General features: G+C 48.2%; 2 protein-coding genes across 11 annotated transcripts in view; one reads left to right on the top strand and one right to left on the bottom strand.

The window, feature by feature from the left end:
* Positions 1 to 15,696, bottom strand: part of PDSS1 (decaprenyl diphosphate synthase subunit 1) — a 44,651-nt gene extending 28,955 nt beyond the window's left edge. The window contains exons 1-4 of one of the 5 annotated variants that reach the window (XR_004381577.1): positions 15,515 to 15,694; positions 8,551 to 8,615; positions 7,769 to 7,889; positions 4,876 to 5,006 (exon numbers count right to left, since the gene is read on the bottom strand). Coding sequence is in view for 3 of the 5 variants with exons in the window: in XM_032848951.1 (XP_032704842.1) it covers positions 4,876 to 5,006; positions 7,769 to 7,889; positions 8,551 to 8,615; positions 15,515 to 15,637 (440 nt within the window). In the remaining 2 variants the exon portion in view is untranslated. Of the gene's footprint in view, positions 1 to 4,875; positions 5,007 to 7,768; positions 7,890 to 8,550; positions 8,616 to 15,514 lie in introns of those variants that run through there. The other 4 variants (XM_032848951.1, XM_032848947.1, XM_032848948.1 and 1 more) reach the window with 4 other exon arrangements.
* A 211-nt stretch (positions 15,697 to 15,907) lies between these two features.
* The window catches only part of LOC116861967 (protein adenylyltransferase SelO-like), a 43,713-nt gene continuing 41,810 nt past the window's right edge, over positions 15,908 to 17,810 (top strand). For 4 of the 6 annotated variants that reach the window (XM_032848934.1, XM_032848933.1, XM_032848932.1 and 1 more), the window contains exon 1: positions 15,908 to 16,293. In XM_032848934.1, coding sequence (XP_032704825.1) covers positions 16,059 to 16,293 — 235 coding nt within the window. In that variant the 5' untranslated portion in view covers positions 15,908 to 16,058. The remainder of the gene's footprint in view (positions 16,294 to 17,810) is intronic. The other 2 variants (XM_032848931.1, XM_032848929.1) reach the window with 1 other exon arrangement.

The raw sequence follows: 17,810 nt of genomic DNA, 5'->3' as shown, positions 1-17,810 counted from the left end.
TTCCTGTCTTATGCACAGAGCAGGGCTTTCGCCAAAGGAAGGGGAAACACTATCAGTTACCAGGTAGCTCATCTGAATGTCCTTCTGCCTCCCCGCTCTTCTTAGGGGAAAGTTTCTCTTCCTGCAGCTCCTGTCGGGGTCCTTTTGACACTCCCACCGTCCAGGTGACACCCATTTCCACCCACAGATGTGCTGAACCGGACGGTCCATGCTGACTGACCACTGCCAGGTTTCTGCAGAGCCCTGAATCTCCTTTCCGGTGCTCCCCGCAGAGCGGCTTGGCACTCCAAACGAGTCCCCTGTGAGCTCGCTGGGACCACACACAAGCTGCTGCTGCTTCTCACATAGCCATGCGGTCAGACCGGCGGAGAGGAAACCTAACTTCTGTCCCGGGGGCACGCATCTCTGGTGCAGGGCTTAGCCCTGGATCTCTGGATGCCTGAGGGGCCCTTGCTCATAGTCTGTCATCTTGTGCACGGATAAACCCGAATCACTCGAAAAACAATGGCTTTGGTCTCCCCAGGCTCTAAGGTGCTTACGGGGCCGGCAGCAGACACAGCCCTGTTGGTCCCACACGCCTGCCTGGCTTGGGGTTGCACAGCACTCTCCGTCGGTGACCACGGCTATCGGGCTCTGCTCACTGGTGGCTACAGAGGCTCCTCACCGAACGGGGCTTTTTCTGCATCCCCAGCACGGGGAGCGGGGCCCCTCAAAGCTCCCCAGTTCCCTCCACTGGGCATGTGGAAACGTGACAGCCTGGAGGTGGCGACCATTCCATTTGCAGGTTCTGGGCCACTGGGATGCGACGCTAGAACCGCCAGGTCTGGAGGGGGCTCCCGGCAGCAAGAAGGGCAGGACCGCAGTCAGAGGGCTCAGGGCTGCCCCTCGGGCTCTCGTTCTCCCTCCATTTCCCTCCAACTGCACAGGCCACAGAAGGAGCCCAGCTGGCCGAGGGGAGCCTGATGCGTGTCCCCTGTTACCCTCAAGATCCACTTCAGTAATGAATACAGATACATCAAAAGGGCCATCTCCCAGGTTGAAAGCCAAAACGTTTCTTTTGGCACCAGGTTTCCTGCCTATCCCATAAATCGCTACGGTAGTGGCTGGCTCAGTGGTTCGGAACACACAGAAATCAGGAATGGTTCCAGATTCGTGAATGGCCGGATCTTAGGAATCATTTAAGTGAGATGGTGCTATAATGGCTATTTTGTGATAGTTTTCCCAGGGGAGGGTTCCGAAATTTCCTTTGTCCATATTAGAATCATAAAGTCACCTTCTCTGCATGGAGGACTTTCATCACACTGGGACTCTTGATATAGTCACTAATGGGAAAATGGCATCTTAGAAGCTGTGCCCTCTGAGCAAACGTCTGGCTTTGTCAACTGCTCCAGTGGGATCCAGTGCGGCTTGGCTACCGGCATAATCAAGACCAATATGATGCGCGAAATCCTGTCACCCCAATCACTGGCAGTGACAGCCACTTCTAGGGCCGAAGACTTTCACACGGGAACGGCTAGGGTCAAGACCGAGGGCAAGACCTCAGATGTGGCTTCCGAGCAGGGGGTCTGGCTTGTCTGACAAGGATCAGACACCACAGCTGTACCGCATTCAGTGAGGACAGCGAACTTACAGACGGCTCTTGACTCGAAAGCTCGTTTCTGATCTAGATTCTTTGATAAAGTCAGTCCTGCCCTACAGTGATTTTGCTGAACTCTGGAGCATGCTGGGCTCTCTGGGAAGCAGACTCTGAAGTTTCGAGTGTCTGACTCAGGACTGTCCTTGGGATCAAAAGCTGGGGGAGGGAGAGAAAGAAACGGACTGTGCAGATGAAGGAGTTTCTGCTGCGAGGCGGGCCTGTGCACGGTCTGCGCTGGAGCCAGAACACCCCCTCCTCTCTCAGGCCTGCATGTGGGCCGGCTCTGGAGACAGGATTTGCTGCAGCCGACGTGATCCTCCAAGAGGCTAAGAACTGAAGGTTCCTTGCCAACAAGACCCGGTCCAGCACGCAGTCCTGCGCTGCAGGAGGATCGAGGCGGTGCATCTCAGAACCATGACAGCTGTTTTCTGGACCTTTCAAGTTTGAGTCTTTTTGTTTGTGTGTTCCTCCTCTACCTGCCCAGATACTGGGTCATCACGATACAACAGAAATATAAAGATGGAGTCTCAAGCACTTTGGGGCCATATTACCTTGGCAGAATATATTATGAGGTTCTGATTTCCTTCCCCCGCAAAATGCAAACACACAAAAACTCCACATACAATTCTAAGGGACCCACACACCCTCATAACTGTCATGGACCTCAGGTTAAGAAGTCCTAGTAACCTGGCAAGGAATATTTAACAGACCACTGAAGAGCTTAGTAAGGGAAAAAGGAAAATCAATTAAAGGTAGTTTCCCCCCTTGCTATTTCGTAGGTATCTGTTCTATTAGGTTTTCTAAAATCCCCTCTAGGATTATCACTGACCTACATAATAGACATTTCACAAACAAGAAGATGATAGCTGATAACCCATACAAAAGCCTTTAAACTTTTGACGTGAGACCAAAGAACAGGGATCTCTCAATTCTGTCATCCGCAGCGAGCAAGCAGATGAAGGACTGGAATGGGTTCTGGTGTCCCCGGGGTGGGGGCGCCGGCCAGAACCAGAGGCTCGGTGAGGTCCCACCCCTGAATCTCTAGCTCCCTTTCGTCCGTGCTGTTTTAAGTCTTCCTCAGCAAGCAAAACCGGAAACGGCCCAGGTCTCCAGAAGCTTCCCCACCCTGTCCCCGTGTCCCTTCTTGCTTTAAGAGCCATGGAAGTAACAGCTAGATATTTAGCCAATTCAGAGCCTGATTCAAAAGGGCTCTTAGGAAGCAAGTATTCCCCAGAAGCCAGGCTCAGAGAATGACGCGCAGGGTACCACTCAATCAAATGCACGCCACCGCCACAGCTCTGCCTCTGTACTGGGCCTTCCTCCCAGCCCTTATAGGGGTATGAGGCCTCAGCTAAATTATCCCAGAAGGACCAGTGTTCAACTTACTTTTCCTTTTATTCAAGTAAATTCTACCCCCAACAAGGGGCTTGAACTCACAACCCCAAAATCAAGAGTCACATGCTCTACTGACTGAGCCAGTCAGGCCCCCTTGAACTTACTTTTTTTTTTTTTTAAAAGCATTATTTATTCGAGAGAGGGGGAGAGCGAGCAGGGGGAGGGGCAGAGGGAGAGAGAGAATCTGAAGCCGACTCCCGGCTGAGCACAGAGCCTGATGAGGGACTCGATCCTGCAACCTGAGACCCGTGACCTGAGACTGTGACCTGAGCTGAAATCAGGAGTCGAACGCTCAACTGACTGAGCCACCCAGATGCCTCTGAACTTACTTTTTCCTCTAGCAATGACTTTGTTGTGTTATATCCTCCCATGTTTTCTGCAACCAAGTTTATAGAGTTTCAGCAAGGCAAACTGAAAACACTTGCAACCATGGGGATAAGAGTGGAGAGGATTTAAAGCAATGCAGGAGGATGTCTTACTTCCCATGTCACCTCTGATGGCAACGGACTGTATTACACATTAATCTGAGAAATTAAAATATAAACACACACTCTCTCTAGACCAGTGGTTCCCAACCAGGGATGGTTTTGCTCCCCAGGGGACAACCGGCAATGTCTGGAGACATTTTTGGTTGTCATCAGCTTGGTGGGGGTGGGTGCAGTGCTACCGGCAGGCCCTGGGCAGAGGCCAGAGGCTCCGCAGAACATCTAGGATACACAGCACGGCCCTCGCACCAAGAATCATCTGGCCTAAAACATCAAGGCCGAGAACCCTGCTCTAGCTGGTGTGAGAGCTATTTCCAGTTTGGTTCATTTCTGCGGTTCTGCCTCCCAGGTGAAGTGCACATGGTCCCGAGAGCTCACTGTCTGTTCCAACTATGTGTGAGCACTGGGAGTCTGGGCCCCGGCGGGGAGTGGAGGGGGTGGAGGTGTTGTCGGAGGCACCCTGAGGTGGTGGCGAGTGCTGGAGCTGGAGTCACAGCAGCAGGGAACAAAGGCGGAGAGAAGAGCTGCTCACAGGCGACCTCTGACGCTCCCTGAGGCTTTCCTTAAAGTGTGCTCCCCTGAGAAGAAGGAACACAATACAAACATTCCACACTAGGGAGACGTTCGAGTATGTTATGCTGCACTGGAATTTCCGTCAGCAGATCACACCATGTGAAACAAACGACCATGAATTCAGTCTAGCAACGACATCAAGAGAAAACGGGTGAGTCGGGAAAGCAGAACACAGAATCACAGGTACCCAGAGAATGACTGAATACAAGAGAGGGGAAGAGGGAGTGGCAGAGACGGCTGCATAAGGTCAAGGGTCAATCTTTTTTTTTTAAGATTTCCTTGAATACAGTTGTTTTAATATTCAAAAATTTTACAGATATTCAAAACACAGCTGAGGACCAAAAGTCAAAATGCCTTCTTCTTCAAAGAGTTTTTCTTTGGCAAACTTCGGAAGGCCGCAGGAAGGCAGACCCTTAGGGCGTGGGCATGTGGCTCAGGACTTCATAACGATTAACCTTTGGACTAACGGCCCCAGGTATATAAATGATTACACGTATGTACGCACCGCACCCTGCTGTTCTTTACTTCGGGGTGAGGAAACTAACTATGGCTTTTAATTCTTTTCAACACATTTACTTGCACTGAAGTTGTTCTTCTAAGACATTAAAAAGTGTGGAAAGGGAAGATGCCCAGACCAGGCGACTTTGGGGACTCCAAGCCAGAAACTACTCACCAAAGTGAATTCTAAGATAAATGCTACCTCTTCATCCGGAACTAAACGGTAAGCTTGGGAGGGAAGATTTGCCAAATATGAAAATGACAGAGGAGTGAAAGTAAGTAACTCACCGGGAATTATTGTGATGAATATTACACGCCCGGGCCATTAGCACCACGATAATTGGTCGAAAGGCTTTTCCTTTTCCATCAAAGTAGTATTCAGACATTTCCTTAAGTTCTGTTGTAGATATGAGTAGTTCCTGAAATGAAGTTTCTGTGTCAACACGGCATCATGATAGCAAAAAAGGCAACAGGATTTCTTCTACAAAACTGATTTGATCTCAGCGTGCTCGCTTGTACTCAGCACACTCATTTCACTCGAGAAATTCAATACTCCGTTGGAAAAGGTTCCAACATTTAAGGCCATAAACCTGGCTTGGCTGCCCTACGGCTGGGCCGCAGGTGATGCCTGGCCTGCCCGAGTGCTCAAAGGCCTAGGGCGACCCCAAAGACTCCGACAGACTCCAGGGAGGAACAGGGAAGCACGAGGTGGCCCAGGGACAAAAAAGGAACAGAGGCTGGTAGTCACTTGGAAGATGGAGGAGAGAGACAAAGACGAGCAGCGTGGGAGCCAATGAGGCGGCAGTTAGGGGGTGACTGGGGTATAGAGGCAAAGCTGTGCCTGGCTCAGCCGGATGTGTCCAAAGTTCACAGAGGAAGTTGAAGAGAGTTTGCCGATTGTCAGGAACTTAGAACTGAGTTGGGAAGAGACATTTTAAAAAAAAAAACATAAATGTTCTGAGTGGTAACTTGAGCAATGGCATAATTAAATTAAATGCAATACATTTTTTTTTAAAGATACAGTATTTATTGATATCAGACAGAATGAGAGAGAGAGAGCACAAGCAGAGAGAGAGAGAGAGAGAGAGAGAGAGAGAAGCAGGCTTTCTGATGAGCAAGGAGCCTGATGTGGGGTTCGATCCCAGGATCCTGGGATCACAACCTAAGCTAAAGGCAGACACTTAACTGACTGAGCCACCTAGGCGCCCCTAAATGCAGTAAATTAAAATAAATGCAGTAAAGGTTCAGAGAGGGGAGAAATCAGTGTGGGCTAGAAAACCAAATATTTAAAGGAGGACAGAAGCTTTGACATAGAACTAAGTAAGCAGGATTTTGATTCATGAAGGGGAAGGTGACCGTCTAAGTGATGGATGTGTGTTTGCTGTATGTGCCTCTCAAGGACCTGCTAGAATGAATCATAGCTCAATTCCCCGTAGCAACAGGAGCTAAGAACAGCCCCAGAGGACCCTCGGCCAGACTCAGGTGAACCTGGTGCAGCCGGGCCAGTCTTTAAGTCCCCAAAATACCGACTTCAGTGCCAAGCACGGTAGTAAGTGCAGAGGTTACAAAGACAAATAAGACAGTCCCTGCCTCTGAGGAGCTCCATCTGGCTGGGGAGAAGGAACACAGTAGGCACACTACACAGTGGGACAGGTGCTGGCCCTACAGTGACTGTGTCTCCCCTCCCGGAGCACAAAGGGGGCACGGCTGGTGCAGGAGAGGCAGGTGGGAGAGGGACTCTGGTGGGGTCAAAGAAAGGGGCGTGGACAGACATAAACTGGGGAACTGACAGCAAGACACCCGCCAGGAGGATGCAGGAGAGGAACAATTCTAGGATCCCGCCCAGGTTCCTGGGTGGTGCCTTCAATAAGCAGGAAAAACTTGAAACAAAGATTAGGGGAGGAAACCAGCGTTTCAGGTATGTCACGGGGAGACAGTCATAGGCCCTCCACAGACTTGCCCCGACAGTTAGATGCATGGTTTTAAGAGAGACAATTCAATTTGGAACAGACATATTATGTGGGGATCCTAAGTGTGGGAGTGGGTAAACTGAGGACACAGAGACAAGAGGGAACAGAAAGAACCCAAAGGAAGGGCAAAATCAAAGAGAGTGAGGAGGGGACAGAGAGGAAACCAGGAAGTGGACTGAAGGATGGCCTAAGACTCAGGAGAACCAGAAAGGGGCAGAAGCCAAGGAAGTCTTCCAGGCGGTGGGGGGCGGTCAACAGCGCCCAGCAGTCAACAGCGTCAAGGGAGATAAAACTGCAGGGTCCACTGGCTTTAGCAGAAAGAGCTCTGGAAGCTACGGGCTGGCAAAGGGAGTTTCAGGGGAGAGGCTGGGGAGGCAGGCACGGTGATGACAGCGGAGGAAGCATGAAGAGGCAGAGAATACTGGAAGGGAAGGGGGCACGCGGGGTCAAGGGACGGTCCCTGGAAGGATGAACTCGAACAAAGGAGAGAAGCGACAAGAGATGTGAGAGACACGGAGAGGGAGAGCTCGCAGATGAAGGAGAGCGAACGGGCAACCACGAGGGCCCTTCCTAAGGCACCGAGGAGGCAAAGGGCACGGGACCGAGCTGGAGGTGAAAGGACTCCCGCAACAGAGGGAACATTCACTTCACCCGGGAGGAGGAGAGCCGGGCGCAGACGGGCGCAAGCCGCCTTGTAGACACAGCAGGTGCCCAGGGAGCAGCTCCTCGAGGCCTCGCCCGGGGTCACTCAGGCACAAAGTGGTGCTGCCAGGAGAGCAGGAGAGCGGAGGGCGGGTTTGGGGGGCAACGCGGACAACCTTGAGAGGGGAAGGAAGCTGATGAGGGGCAACTGAACACGTCTGGGCAGCAGTGGAGAAGCCACCAAGAGTTTGGGGGGAAAATGCGGTTAACGGAGAAAGCCCAATTTGGGGCAGCCTGGAAGGGACCTTCAGCGCCTCACCACGCCCGGACAGGGGAAGGGGCAGGAGAGGCTAAGCAGGGCTGCGCGTCTATTTTCTCAGTTCCCCGACTCTGCAGTAACCTCAGTGTGGGTGGTGAAGCGCCCTGCGCCCTCCACACCCCTCCGACCCCCTTGCTGCTCAGTAACCAAGTCCGCGACGGCGCTGCACCCGTCTGAACACCTGCGTCGTGTGTTCACCGGTCTCAGAAACCAGCACGACTTCGAGCACAGTCAAACCGAGCGGGCTTACCTTTCTAATGTCCTCATACAGACCGTTCAAGTCTCTCCAGCCGAGTTTGAAAGGATCGCTGTACTGCTCCCCACTCTGTGTTCTGCTATGACAGCACGCGGCCGACGTCGAGTGATGGAACCTGGGTCAAGCCCAAACGCACGCCACATTAGGTGAGTTTTACTAAGTGAGATAATTTCATGTTCTTTTTCTTTTTTTTAAAGATTTTATTTATTTATTTGTCAGGGACAGAGGGAGAGAGAGAGAGCGAGCACAGGCAGACAGAGAGGCAGGCAGAGGCAGAGGGAGAAGCAGGTTCCCTGCCGAGCAAGGAGCCCGATGTGGGACTCGATCCCAGGACACTGGGATCATGACCTGAGCCGAAGGCAGCCGCTTAACCAACTGAGCCACCCAGGTGTCCCGAGATAATTTCATATTCAAGTGAAAATTATATACACATCTATTTGCTGGAAATTGAGCACGAATCCAAAATGGTCATTATGATTTAGAAAAACACATGGAATTCTCTTCTTGCTCAACAATATAGGAATAGTTTATTTTTATACTCAGGACACCTTGAGAACCTACAAAATCAAAGATGAACCTAGCTTACTGTGTTCTGGGTTTAAATTTTATTCCATTCCCATTTTTTGAAAAGGCAGAGGGCACACAGAGCAGACACTGTGTCACTTATTTAACCTAAATACTCAATTTGCTGGACTAGCCCCCCACGATTCAGAACAGAAATTTACTGGCAATATAGCTAATAATTTTAGCAATTGTAACACAGATCATAAACGTACCGTGACATACTATACCTATTTGGAAAAGCAGATGTTAAACTCTTCACAAGATTAAAATAGGACATCTGTAAAATAAAAGCATTAAGAAACTTGTAAGAATATTCATGAATAATGTGTTTATAATGCCAGAAAAAAAACACATTCATAATTCATAGAATTCATAATAAAATTATTTACATGTAATATGAACTCATAATAAATTCATAATAAATTTAATCTTTATCTTTTTCATAATCTTTATCTTTTAGTTGTCCCTTTGTAGGTGGGTTGCAAACTCTAGAAAGGTAATAAAAAGTTTCCTTACTACAAAAGCAGTATTTGTCATTACAGAAAATATAAGGAAAAAAACACATCTGTCATCTATCTTTTTCTCCAAAGCATAGTTTCCATATTCCTATCTAGCTTTTCAGACTTGAAAAGGTAGTTTTCAAACAATCTCCTTCTCCTTAACAAAGACTGGTCAGAGAACAGTAATGCTATTTACATTCTTTTTTTTTTTTTTAAGATTTTATTTATTTATTTGACAGACAGAGATCACAAGTAGACAGAGAGGCAGGCAGAGAGAGAGAGGGAAGCAGGCTCCCTGCTGAGCAGAGAGCCCCATGCGGGGCTCGATCCCAGGACCCTGAGATCATGACCTGAGCCGAAGGCAGAGGCTTAACCCACTGAGCCACCCAGGCGCCCGACATTCTTTTACATTCTTAAACCAGTTGAAAACAAAGAGTAATCCAGTTCCCCCAAGCATCAGACCAGATGGTAAAAAGGAAGATTTCAATGAAGAATGAATTTACATTTATACATAAACACGACCTATTTTAAGTTATTGTTCCCAAACAGACTTGGAAATGCTACTTTTTGATCAGTAACATTCAAAAACAAGCAAGCTTAGCAGCACGTTTTGAGAATATTGGAGATCAAGAACAGAAGACTACTAAAAGATTCAGAGATGGTGACAAATACTAGTTCCAATGATTACTGAGTACGACTATGGACCAGGAAATGTGACAGGCACTGTGGACCAAACACAGAGACTGCCCATCTTTTTATTTATTTATTTATTTTTAAAGAATTTATTTATTTGATGGACGCCTGGGTGGCTCAGTTGGTTAAGCAGCTGCCTCCGGCTCAGGTCATGATCCCAGTGTCCTGGGATCGAGTCCCACATCAGGCTCCTTGCTCAGCAGGAAGCCTGCTTCTCCGTCTGCCTCTGCCTGCCACTCTGCCTGTGCGCGCATGTGCTCTCTCTCTCTCTCTCTCTCTCCTTCTCTGACAAATAAATAAAATCTTAAAAAAAAAAAAGAATTTATTTATTTGAGAGAGAGAGAGAGCACAAGTAGGCAGAGAGGCAGGCAGCGGGAGGAGAAGCAGGCTCCCTACTGAGCAGGGAACCTGATGTGGGGCTTGATCTCAGGACCCTGGGATCATGACCTGAGCTGAAGCCAGACGCTTAACCATCCGAGCCACCCAGGTGCCCCCAGACTTACAGTCTTAAAGAATGCGGGCACACAGTCATTCAAAAAATTACTTATTTATTGGCTCAGTTGGTGAAACATGCGACTCTAGATCTTGGGGTCATGAGTTTGAGCCTGACCTTGGGAGTAGAGGGTACTTTAAAAAAATTTACTGATTTACTAAATTAATGTGGTAAGGGCTCTGTATCTGAAGAAAGTATTTTGACAAAAAAGGAAGAATTCAGCCCAAGAAAGATAGAACAAATCTGCTCTATTTGTAACCAAGTCTTACAATGTACTTTTACACAATTTGACCCTCACAACTACTTGTCTTTATACAGCTGGGGAACTTGAAACTCAGAAAAGTCATGTCTGAAAAACTGATATACAGATATGTTGACAATATATCAAAAGAAAAAAGCAGGGGCGCCTGGGTGGCTCAGTCGGTAGAGCCTTGATTCTTGATTATGGCTCAGGTTGATGAGGGAACAGAAGGCAAGCTGAGGACAGAGCAGAAGCCGACACCCCACAAAACCCATGGGGTATATGTGACACTCCTCAGGCGCTCCTGGCTGCCCGAGGGAAAAATAAATGGTTAACTCGGAGAGATCACAAGCCTGCAAGACCTCAGTCTCCCTCAGTTTACAAACGTCCTAGTGATTTACAAGGAAGAGGCTTTCTTACCAATGGCCTAACTTCAAAGACCTGTAACTCTGTTCCTGAGGCCCTAACATCCTCCTCCCCTCCCTAAAATTGAGGGAGGTTGAGGCACAGGGAAATGTAAATAAAGTTCAATTTCTTCTAAACCTAAAGCTCATTGATAGGGACTGTGTGACAGCAGGAGTGTGACACTCCTCCAGGAAGCTCCCAACTATTTTACTGTTAATGCCTTATTAAAAGGAAAAACCTTAACTTGACAGTGGCAAGGCCTCAGGTATCCCGCAGGTCCTCGTTAGCATATGAAAGTTCTTTCAAACCCGCCCTTTCTCCTTACCTCCCCCAACCCCATAGTACAGAACCAGCCACTGCTCACACAGGGCAGCGGCTCTTTCTGCCCAAGGATCCGTCGCTGTGCTTTAATAAGCCATCATTTTGCACCAAAGATGTTTCAAGAATTCTTCCTTGGTCACTGGCACCCCACCGAACTTCACTTATTTTTCAAAACCTCATCGAGGTCATGATCTCCGCGTAGTGGGATAAAGTCCTGCATTAGGCTCTGTGCTCAGCTCAGAGTCTTTTTTTTTTTTTTTCCAGAGTCTGCTTTTGATTCTTTCTCTCCCTCTTCCTCTATCCCTCCCCTTGCTCAGGCTGGGGTGGGTGCTCTAAGTAAATAAATATAAAAAAGCATGCACAAAACCATACATATTCTGTGATCCCACTAAGAATTTATACATATACGCATGCATAAGTAAGATACACAGAGAATAGGGTTTAAAAGCATATAAACTAGGGTATTAAAATAGTTAATTTTGAATAAATAGGATTGTGGGAGTTTTTTTTATTCCTTTTTTGGCTTCTATTTTCTGATTTTTCTCTAGTGAACACAAACTTTAGACATATTAAAGTGACAGTAAAGATTGACTTTGCCAGGCAGGCAGTGGCCAAGGAAGACCGGCTGGGTTCCAGGATTTCCCCCAGAGCATTATATATTCAGTAAACCAATAAGAACATTTATAATGTCCCAAGAAAGCCAAGTTTTAATCCTCTCGTTTGATTTTACCATTTAACGGGCTTCTTTCACCTTCCTTTATTAGTTCATATGAATTCAGTAATTCATTGTAATACTTAGTTTGAGACCTAACCTCTAACTTGGGGTGAAGAGTTAAAATTACACAGCTCGGGTACTTCTACCCAGCAATTGCACTACTAGGCATTTATCCAAAGGATACAAAAATAGTGATTTGGGGCGCCTGGGTGGCTCAGTGGGTTAAGCCTCTGCCTTCAGCTCAGGTCATGATCTCAGGGTCCTGGGATCGAGCCCCACATCGGGCTCTCTGCTCAGCGGGGAGCCTGCTCCCCCCACCCCCGCCTACCTCTCTGCCTACTTGTGATCTCTGTCTGTCAAATAAATAAATAAAATCTTAAAAGAAAGTAGTGATTTGAAGGGGCACATGCACTCCAATGTTTATAGCAGCAATGTCCACAGTTGCCAAATATGGAAAGAGCCCAGATGTCCACTGACAGATGAATGGGTAAAGATGTCCCCAGATGTCCAGGGAAATACAAATCAAAACCACAATGAGATACCACCTCACACCAGTCAGAATGGCTAAAATTTACAAGTCATGAAATGACAGGTGTTGGTGAGGATGCAGAGAAAGGGGAACCCTCCTCCCTGTTGGTGGGAATGCAAGCTGGTGCAGCCACTCTGGAAAACAGTATGGAAGTTCCTGAAAAAGTTGAAAATAGAGCAGCCCTATGACCCAGCAATCACACTACTGGGAATTTACCCTAAAGATACAAATGTAGGGATCCGAAGGGGCAGGTGCACCCGAATGTTTATAGCAGCAATGTCCACAATAGCCAAACGATGGAAAGAGCCCAGATGTCCCTCAACAGATGAATGGATAAAGAAGATGTGGTATATATATCCAATGGACTACTATGCAGCCATTAAAAAAAAAATCTGAATCTTGCCATCTGCAATGACGTGGATGGAACTAGAGGGTATTATCCTAAGGGAAATAAGCCAGTCAGAGGAAGACAATTATCATATGACTTTTCTGATATGAAGAATTTGAGAGGGAAGGTGCGAGGTTTGTGGAGGAAAGGGAGGGAAAAAATGAAATGAGATGGGACCAGGGAGGGAGACAAATCATAAGAGACTCTTAATCTCAGCAAATAAACTGAGGGCTGCTGGGAGTCATTGGGGGTGGGATAGGGTAGTGGGGTTATGGACATTGGGGAGGGTATGTGATATGATGAGTGCTGTGAATTGTGTAAGGCTGATGAATCACAGACCTGCACCCCTGAAGCAAATAATACATTATATGTTAATAAAATAAACAAACAAACAAACAAATAAATAAGATGCACCCAGATATCATTGATAGGTGGACACTTAAATAGAATACACACACACGCGTGAATATTACTCAGCCATCAAAAATGAAATCTTGCCATTTGCGTCAATGTAGATGAACTAGAATGTATTAAGTGAAATAAGTCAGTCCGAGAAAGACAAATACTGTATGATTTCACTCATATGTGGAATTTAAGAACCAAAACAGATGAACATAGGGAAAGAAAAATAAAAGAAGATAAAAACAGAGAGGCAAACCTAAGAGACTCTCAACTACAGGAAACCAAACTGAGGATTGTTGGAGGGACGGGGTAACTGGGTGATGGGCATTAAGAAGGCACTTGATGTGATGAGCACTGGGTGTTCTATGCAACTGATGAATCACTAAATTCTACCCCTGAAACTAATAATACAGTATATGTGAACTAAACAATTTAAATTAAAACAAAATTAAGCAGTTAATACAGAGTGTTCTTAACCACTAGATAGTGTAACAGTTGTTCAAAGCATGGTCTTTGGAAGATGGATCTTGTTTCCATTCCAACATTTCCTGGCCATGTTACCTTGTGACATCTTTCTGGTTAATGCCTACTCTGGGAGGGAAGCTGCAATTAATTGAGATGTGTAAAGCTCTCAGCTCAGAACCCAGCATGCTGTTTACATTTAATACAGTGGCTACAGAACTGCAATAGCTACAGTATTTAATATCTACCCTTATTTTCTGCTTTAAGAGGGAGTGGTGTTTTCTAAAATAAGGCTAGAGGCACTCAGAGGAGCAGTGGACAATTGGTGTACTGCTGTACTGTTACTGTTCCAATACTGTTCCCTTCCTTCCCATCATGTACTCTCTCCTGAAAGCCAACCTTGCCTCCCATGAATTTACTTGGGGGAAAAAAAAATGCTGCTGCATAAGAATCAAAAACATACTGACAAGTGATTTAGCAGTAACAGACACACACTGGTTTTTGTCCTATTACAGGACTTGTTAACGCTCCCAACCATGAGGTTGGGAGAATGTACATATATCAGGAAGCAGAGCTGTGTCTGAGAGCAGATATGGCTTTTATTATTGTTGCTCTTTGTCCCCAAGGACTATGAGGTCCTAAGAGACTTGAACTAACCAAGGACACGTGCCTCAGGCAGACTCCAGAAAGCTAACTAATATCTACTATCCCTGCTGAGCAGGAAGCCTGATGAGGTGCTGGACCCCAGGATCACCTGAGCAGAAGGCAGATGCTTAATTGACTGAGGCACCCAGGTGTTCCTATACTGGAATTTAAATTAAAAAAGTTTTTTTAAAAAAGGAGTGTCAAAGAAGTATCCAGTGCTATTAGATGGAGGGTGCAAACATCTCTCCAAATAATGCCTTCGTCTGTGATGCTAGAAACATTTAAAGTCTGGTTAGGACAGTACTGAAACGGATCCCAGCAAAGCCCTATTCTCTCTCCAAGTGCCCGTTCTGGATAAGTTGTGATATGTATTCGGGGTTTGGGGAATACGTGGGAATATGAAACGTCCCAAAGCCCCAAATTCAATAAACTTTTAAAAAAACGAGCCTTGTGGATGCAAAGGGAACACATCGTAATCACCGCGTGACTGGAGAAGTCTCCAGTCTCTACAGATTTTGCTCAATTACTCTAAACGGAATGCGCCTAACCTATGGCACATTGGGAGTCAATCACTACAAAGTGCAGGAAAGACTGACTCATGGGGCGACAGAACATGCCACTCAACACAGCGTAAACTGGGCGGAAACGGAGAAAAATGAGCTCGGGCCCAAGAGCAGCAGAGGAGAGAGTCAAGGAGCCATGGTTAGTGCTGGGATTTCCGACTCTACTCAAGAAGTCACATTAAATCAAAGCTCAAGGTTTCTCTACTTGTGACATCTTCAGGCCGTTTCTCCTTCCAACGCCCTTCCGCCCCGTCCAGGTAGGGTCTCCCGGGGAAGCAACTACGGTGCGACAGAAACCCGCTGCCCAGAGCATCAGCCCTACACTCTCTACAAACCGCCTATTCCAACCCGCCTGGATCTCTGAGCCCTCGGACCACCTTTGGCTCTAAAATCCTAGCACCTTCCTCCTGAAGCCCTGGCTGAAATCCGAAAGGCAACAGCTGCAGTCGGGTCTCCAGGCGTCCCCGGCTCCCGACCCCAGGAGACAACCTGCCTGCCCCCCACCCCCGGCACTTCCCCCGAGGCCTGGCTCCCCACCGCTCCCTCCCCAAGCCCCGAGGCGCCTGGGTCCCCCAGGACCGCGCTCTGCAGTCTCGCGCGGGGCGCCCCAGCTCCTGGCGGACCCCCGGCGACCACCGCTCCACGTCCCCCCGCGGGGCTCAGGTCCCGGCGCCCAGCCAGCCCGGGATCCCCCAGCAGCGCAGCCCCGCGGCCCCCAGCCCCGACGCACGTGCCGCTAGCTCCCATTCATTCCGCCGCGCCGCTGTCATTGGCGCCGTGACCTCTGCGCCCTGCCGCCGCCGCGCCTCGGGGCCTCACCTGAGCACTGGCGTCTGCAGCCGAGGGTGGCCCGGGCAGCCCGGCGCGGCCCGGGGGGCCGGGGCTCCCGGCCGCCGGCCTCCAGGAGCAGCAGCGGCGCCAGGGCCACCGGCATGAGGCCATGGTCCGAGTCTGAAAGCCGCGGCGGAGCGCTGGCTCCGCCTGTGGCCCCGCGGTCCGCCTCCCGGGACCCGGAGCCGGAAACTTGGCACAGGAAGAGCTTCGGCCCCTCCCCGGCCGCGCCTGCTCGCCCCTCCCCGGGCCGGCCGCGCGGCACCTCGGGCGCCCCGCCCTCGCCTGAGCCCAGCTCGCGCGAGCGCCACCCTCCCCGCCCCTGCCGGCTCCGGGAGCTGGAGCGGCCCCGCGGGACCTTCTGTGTGGGCGAGCCGTGTCTCCCGGACCCCGGCCTGCCGCTGCGGGGAGCCAGGAGCTCCAGCGGTCACCGTAGACATGGAGCTTCGGGAGACCGGCGGGTAACGAGAACTGCCACGGCGCCCAGCCCCGCAGTCGCCAGCTCTTCTGTTCCGCGTGTTTAGGCAGCGAGATGACTCAGAGAATCGGGCTTCCGGTCTGGGGGCTCCCGGGTCCGCCGCTGTTTCTCTTGGGCGTGACCTGGCACGCCGTCGTCCGCTGCTCTTTGCTACCTGGCCTCGAAGGAAGTGCCCGCCTTTTGCATCTTTCCAGTAACGTGTCGAAGCGCCGGCTGGACTATTGTGAGACGGAAGCGAAATTAGCCTTGTCTCTCGACTTTTGGACTCTGTCCTCTGAAAACCTTATAGGTATATCGTGGCATAGATTGGCAGTCTTGCTCCTATCTGGGTAGGAGTCCCACTCGTGGGTGTACCTAGCTGTGTGAAATTGTTTAGTATTTAGTAATGTGAAACGTACTTGCCAGCCTAGGGGATCCTGGCATATGGACAGGATTGGTACCTGATGTGGGTTAGAAAGACCTCTCCTTGGTCCTATAGCCGGATCTACTCCTCTCATGGTAATGAGAAAGCGGACTTAAAACAGAAATCCGTGGTGTAATTAGTGATTCAACGTGCGCACAGAGGCGGGGAGAGAAAGTGCAGGCGATAGGGGTACAGAAATGAAAGAAACTTCATCTGTCCTCAAGAAGTTCAACGTTATGGGGAAATAGACTGGCAAATGGGCAACTACAATTCTCTGAAATTTTTGTCTTCCTTTGAACCCTGCTTTTTGCATTTAAAAAATGAAAATACCCGTAGTACAGCTGAGGACATTATTTTTACATTTCTCTTCAGGGTGTTGTTTTTTACTGAATAAAAGCATAGAATAAAGTTTATTAAAATAAGCCAATCTTATGGTTTTTTTCCCCAATCTTGAAGAATATGATGTAAAAAAAAAAAAAGCCAGGTGTTTTACAAATAAAGGTTGTTAGTACACATCTATGACCTGATGCAGGTAGACTATGCCATGGTAAAGGGTAGCAATTAAGACTTGTATTTACAACAATCCTACAACTTAGATTATTATCATTTGCCCTTTTCACAGATAGGGACACAGGAAGATTTACATGTCTTCTCAAGCTCACAGTTGGCAGATACAGCACTACCTGCCAGGCCATTTTCATTTAGAGCTCGTTTTCCCTATTAAAACAAAATACCTAGCTCTTAAAGAGATGGAGCATGGCAAGGCTAAGTAGGGAGAGCGGATGACATTTGTGAAGGTTTCTAACCTTACAGTGTAGCTAAGCTTTTGATGAGCCATAACCTACCAATAGGACCTGCAGAGTCCAAAGTAGTTCTTTGGACCCAGCGAGGCCAAGGCCTAGACACTTCCTGTGTCTAGGAAGTTAAAACCATTGAGCTGTTCAAGGAACCTCAAAAGAACAGACTCCTCTTACGTACAGGCTAGGAACAACCTGGGTCTTTTTTACTGTACTTGTATGAACGAAACAACTGGTATTGACTGACAAACATGGAGTAGGTGTGTAATCGAAAGCATTTTTCAAAGTTGTTATTTTGATGTTAAGAGTGGACTTTAAGAAGACATCTTCTTTCCATAGTGATGATACCGTCCAAAACATGATCTATGGTAGGACCAGGTTTTATAGCCAAGGAGAGATTATAGACATAATACTGTGTATACATGTATATCATGTCTTGATTCATAGCATTGCCTGAAAATGGCTTATCCTGCTGTTAGGAGATAAATGATCAATGATTATCAAGTTAACTGTGGTAAGAACATTTATTGAGAGAAGAGGTTTAGACATTGCTGCACTGAAAGATTAGCAATTTTTGTGGATTTCATAAGGCAAAACTGAATGCTA

The sequence above is a fragment of the Lontra canadensis genome, unplaced genomic scaffold (assembly GCF_010015895.1).
Source record: "Lontra canadensis isolate GAN:19392208 unplaced genomic scaffold, GSC_riverotter_1.0 scaffold215, whole genome shotgun sequence".
In the NCBI taxonomy this organism is placed as follows: Eukaryota; Metazoa; Chordata; class Mammalia; order Carnivora; family Mustelidae; genus Lontra; species Lontra canadensis.
The sequence above is the reverse complement of the archived record's forward strand: the minus strand, read 5'-3'. Positions and strand labels throughout refer to the sequence as shown.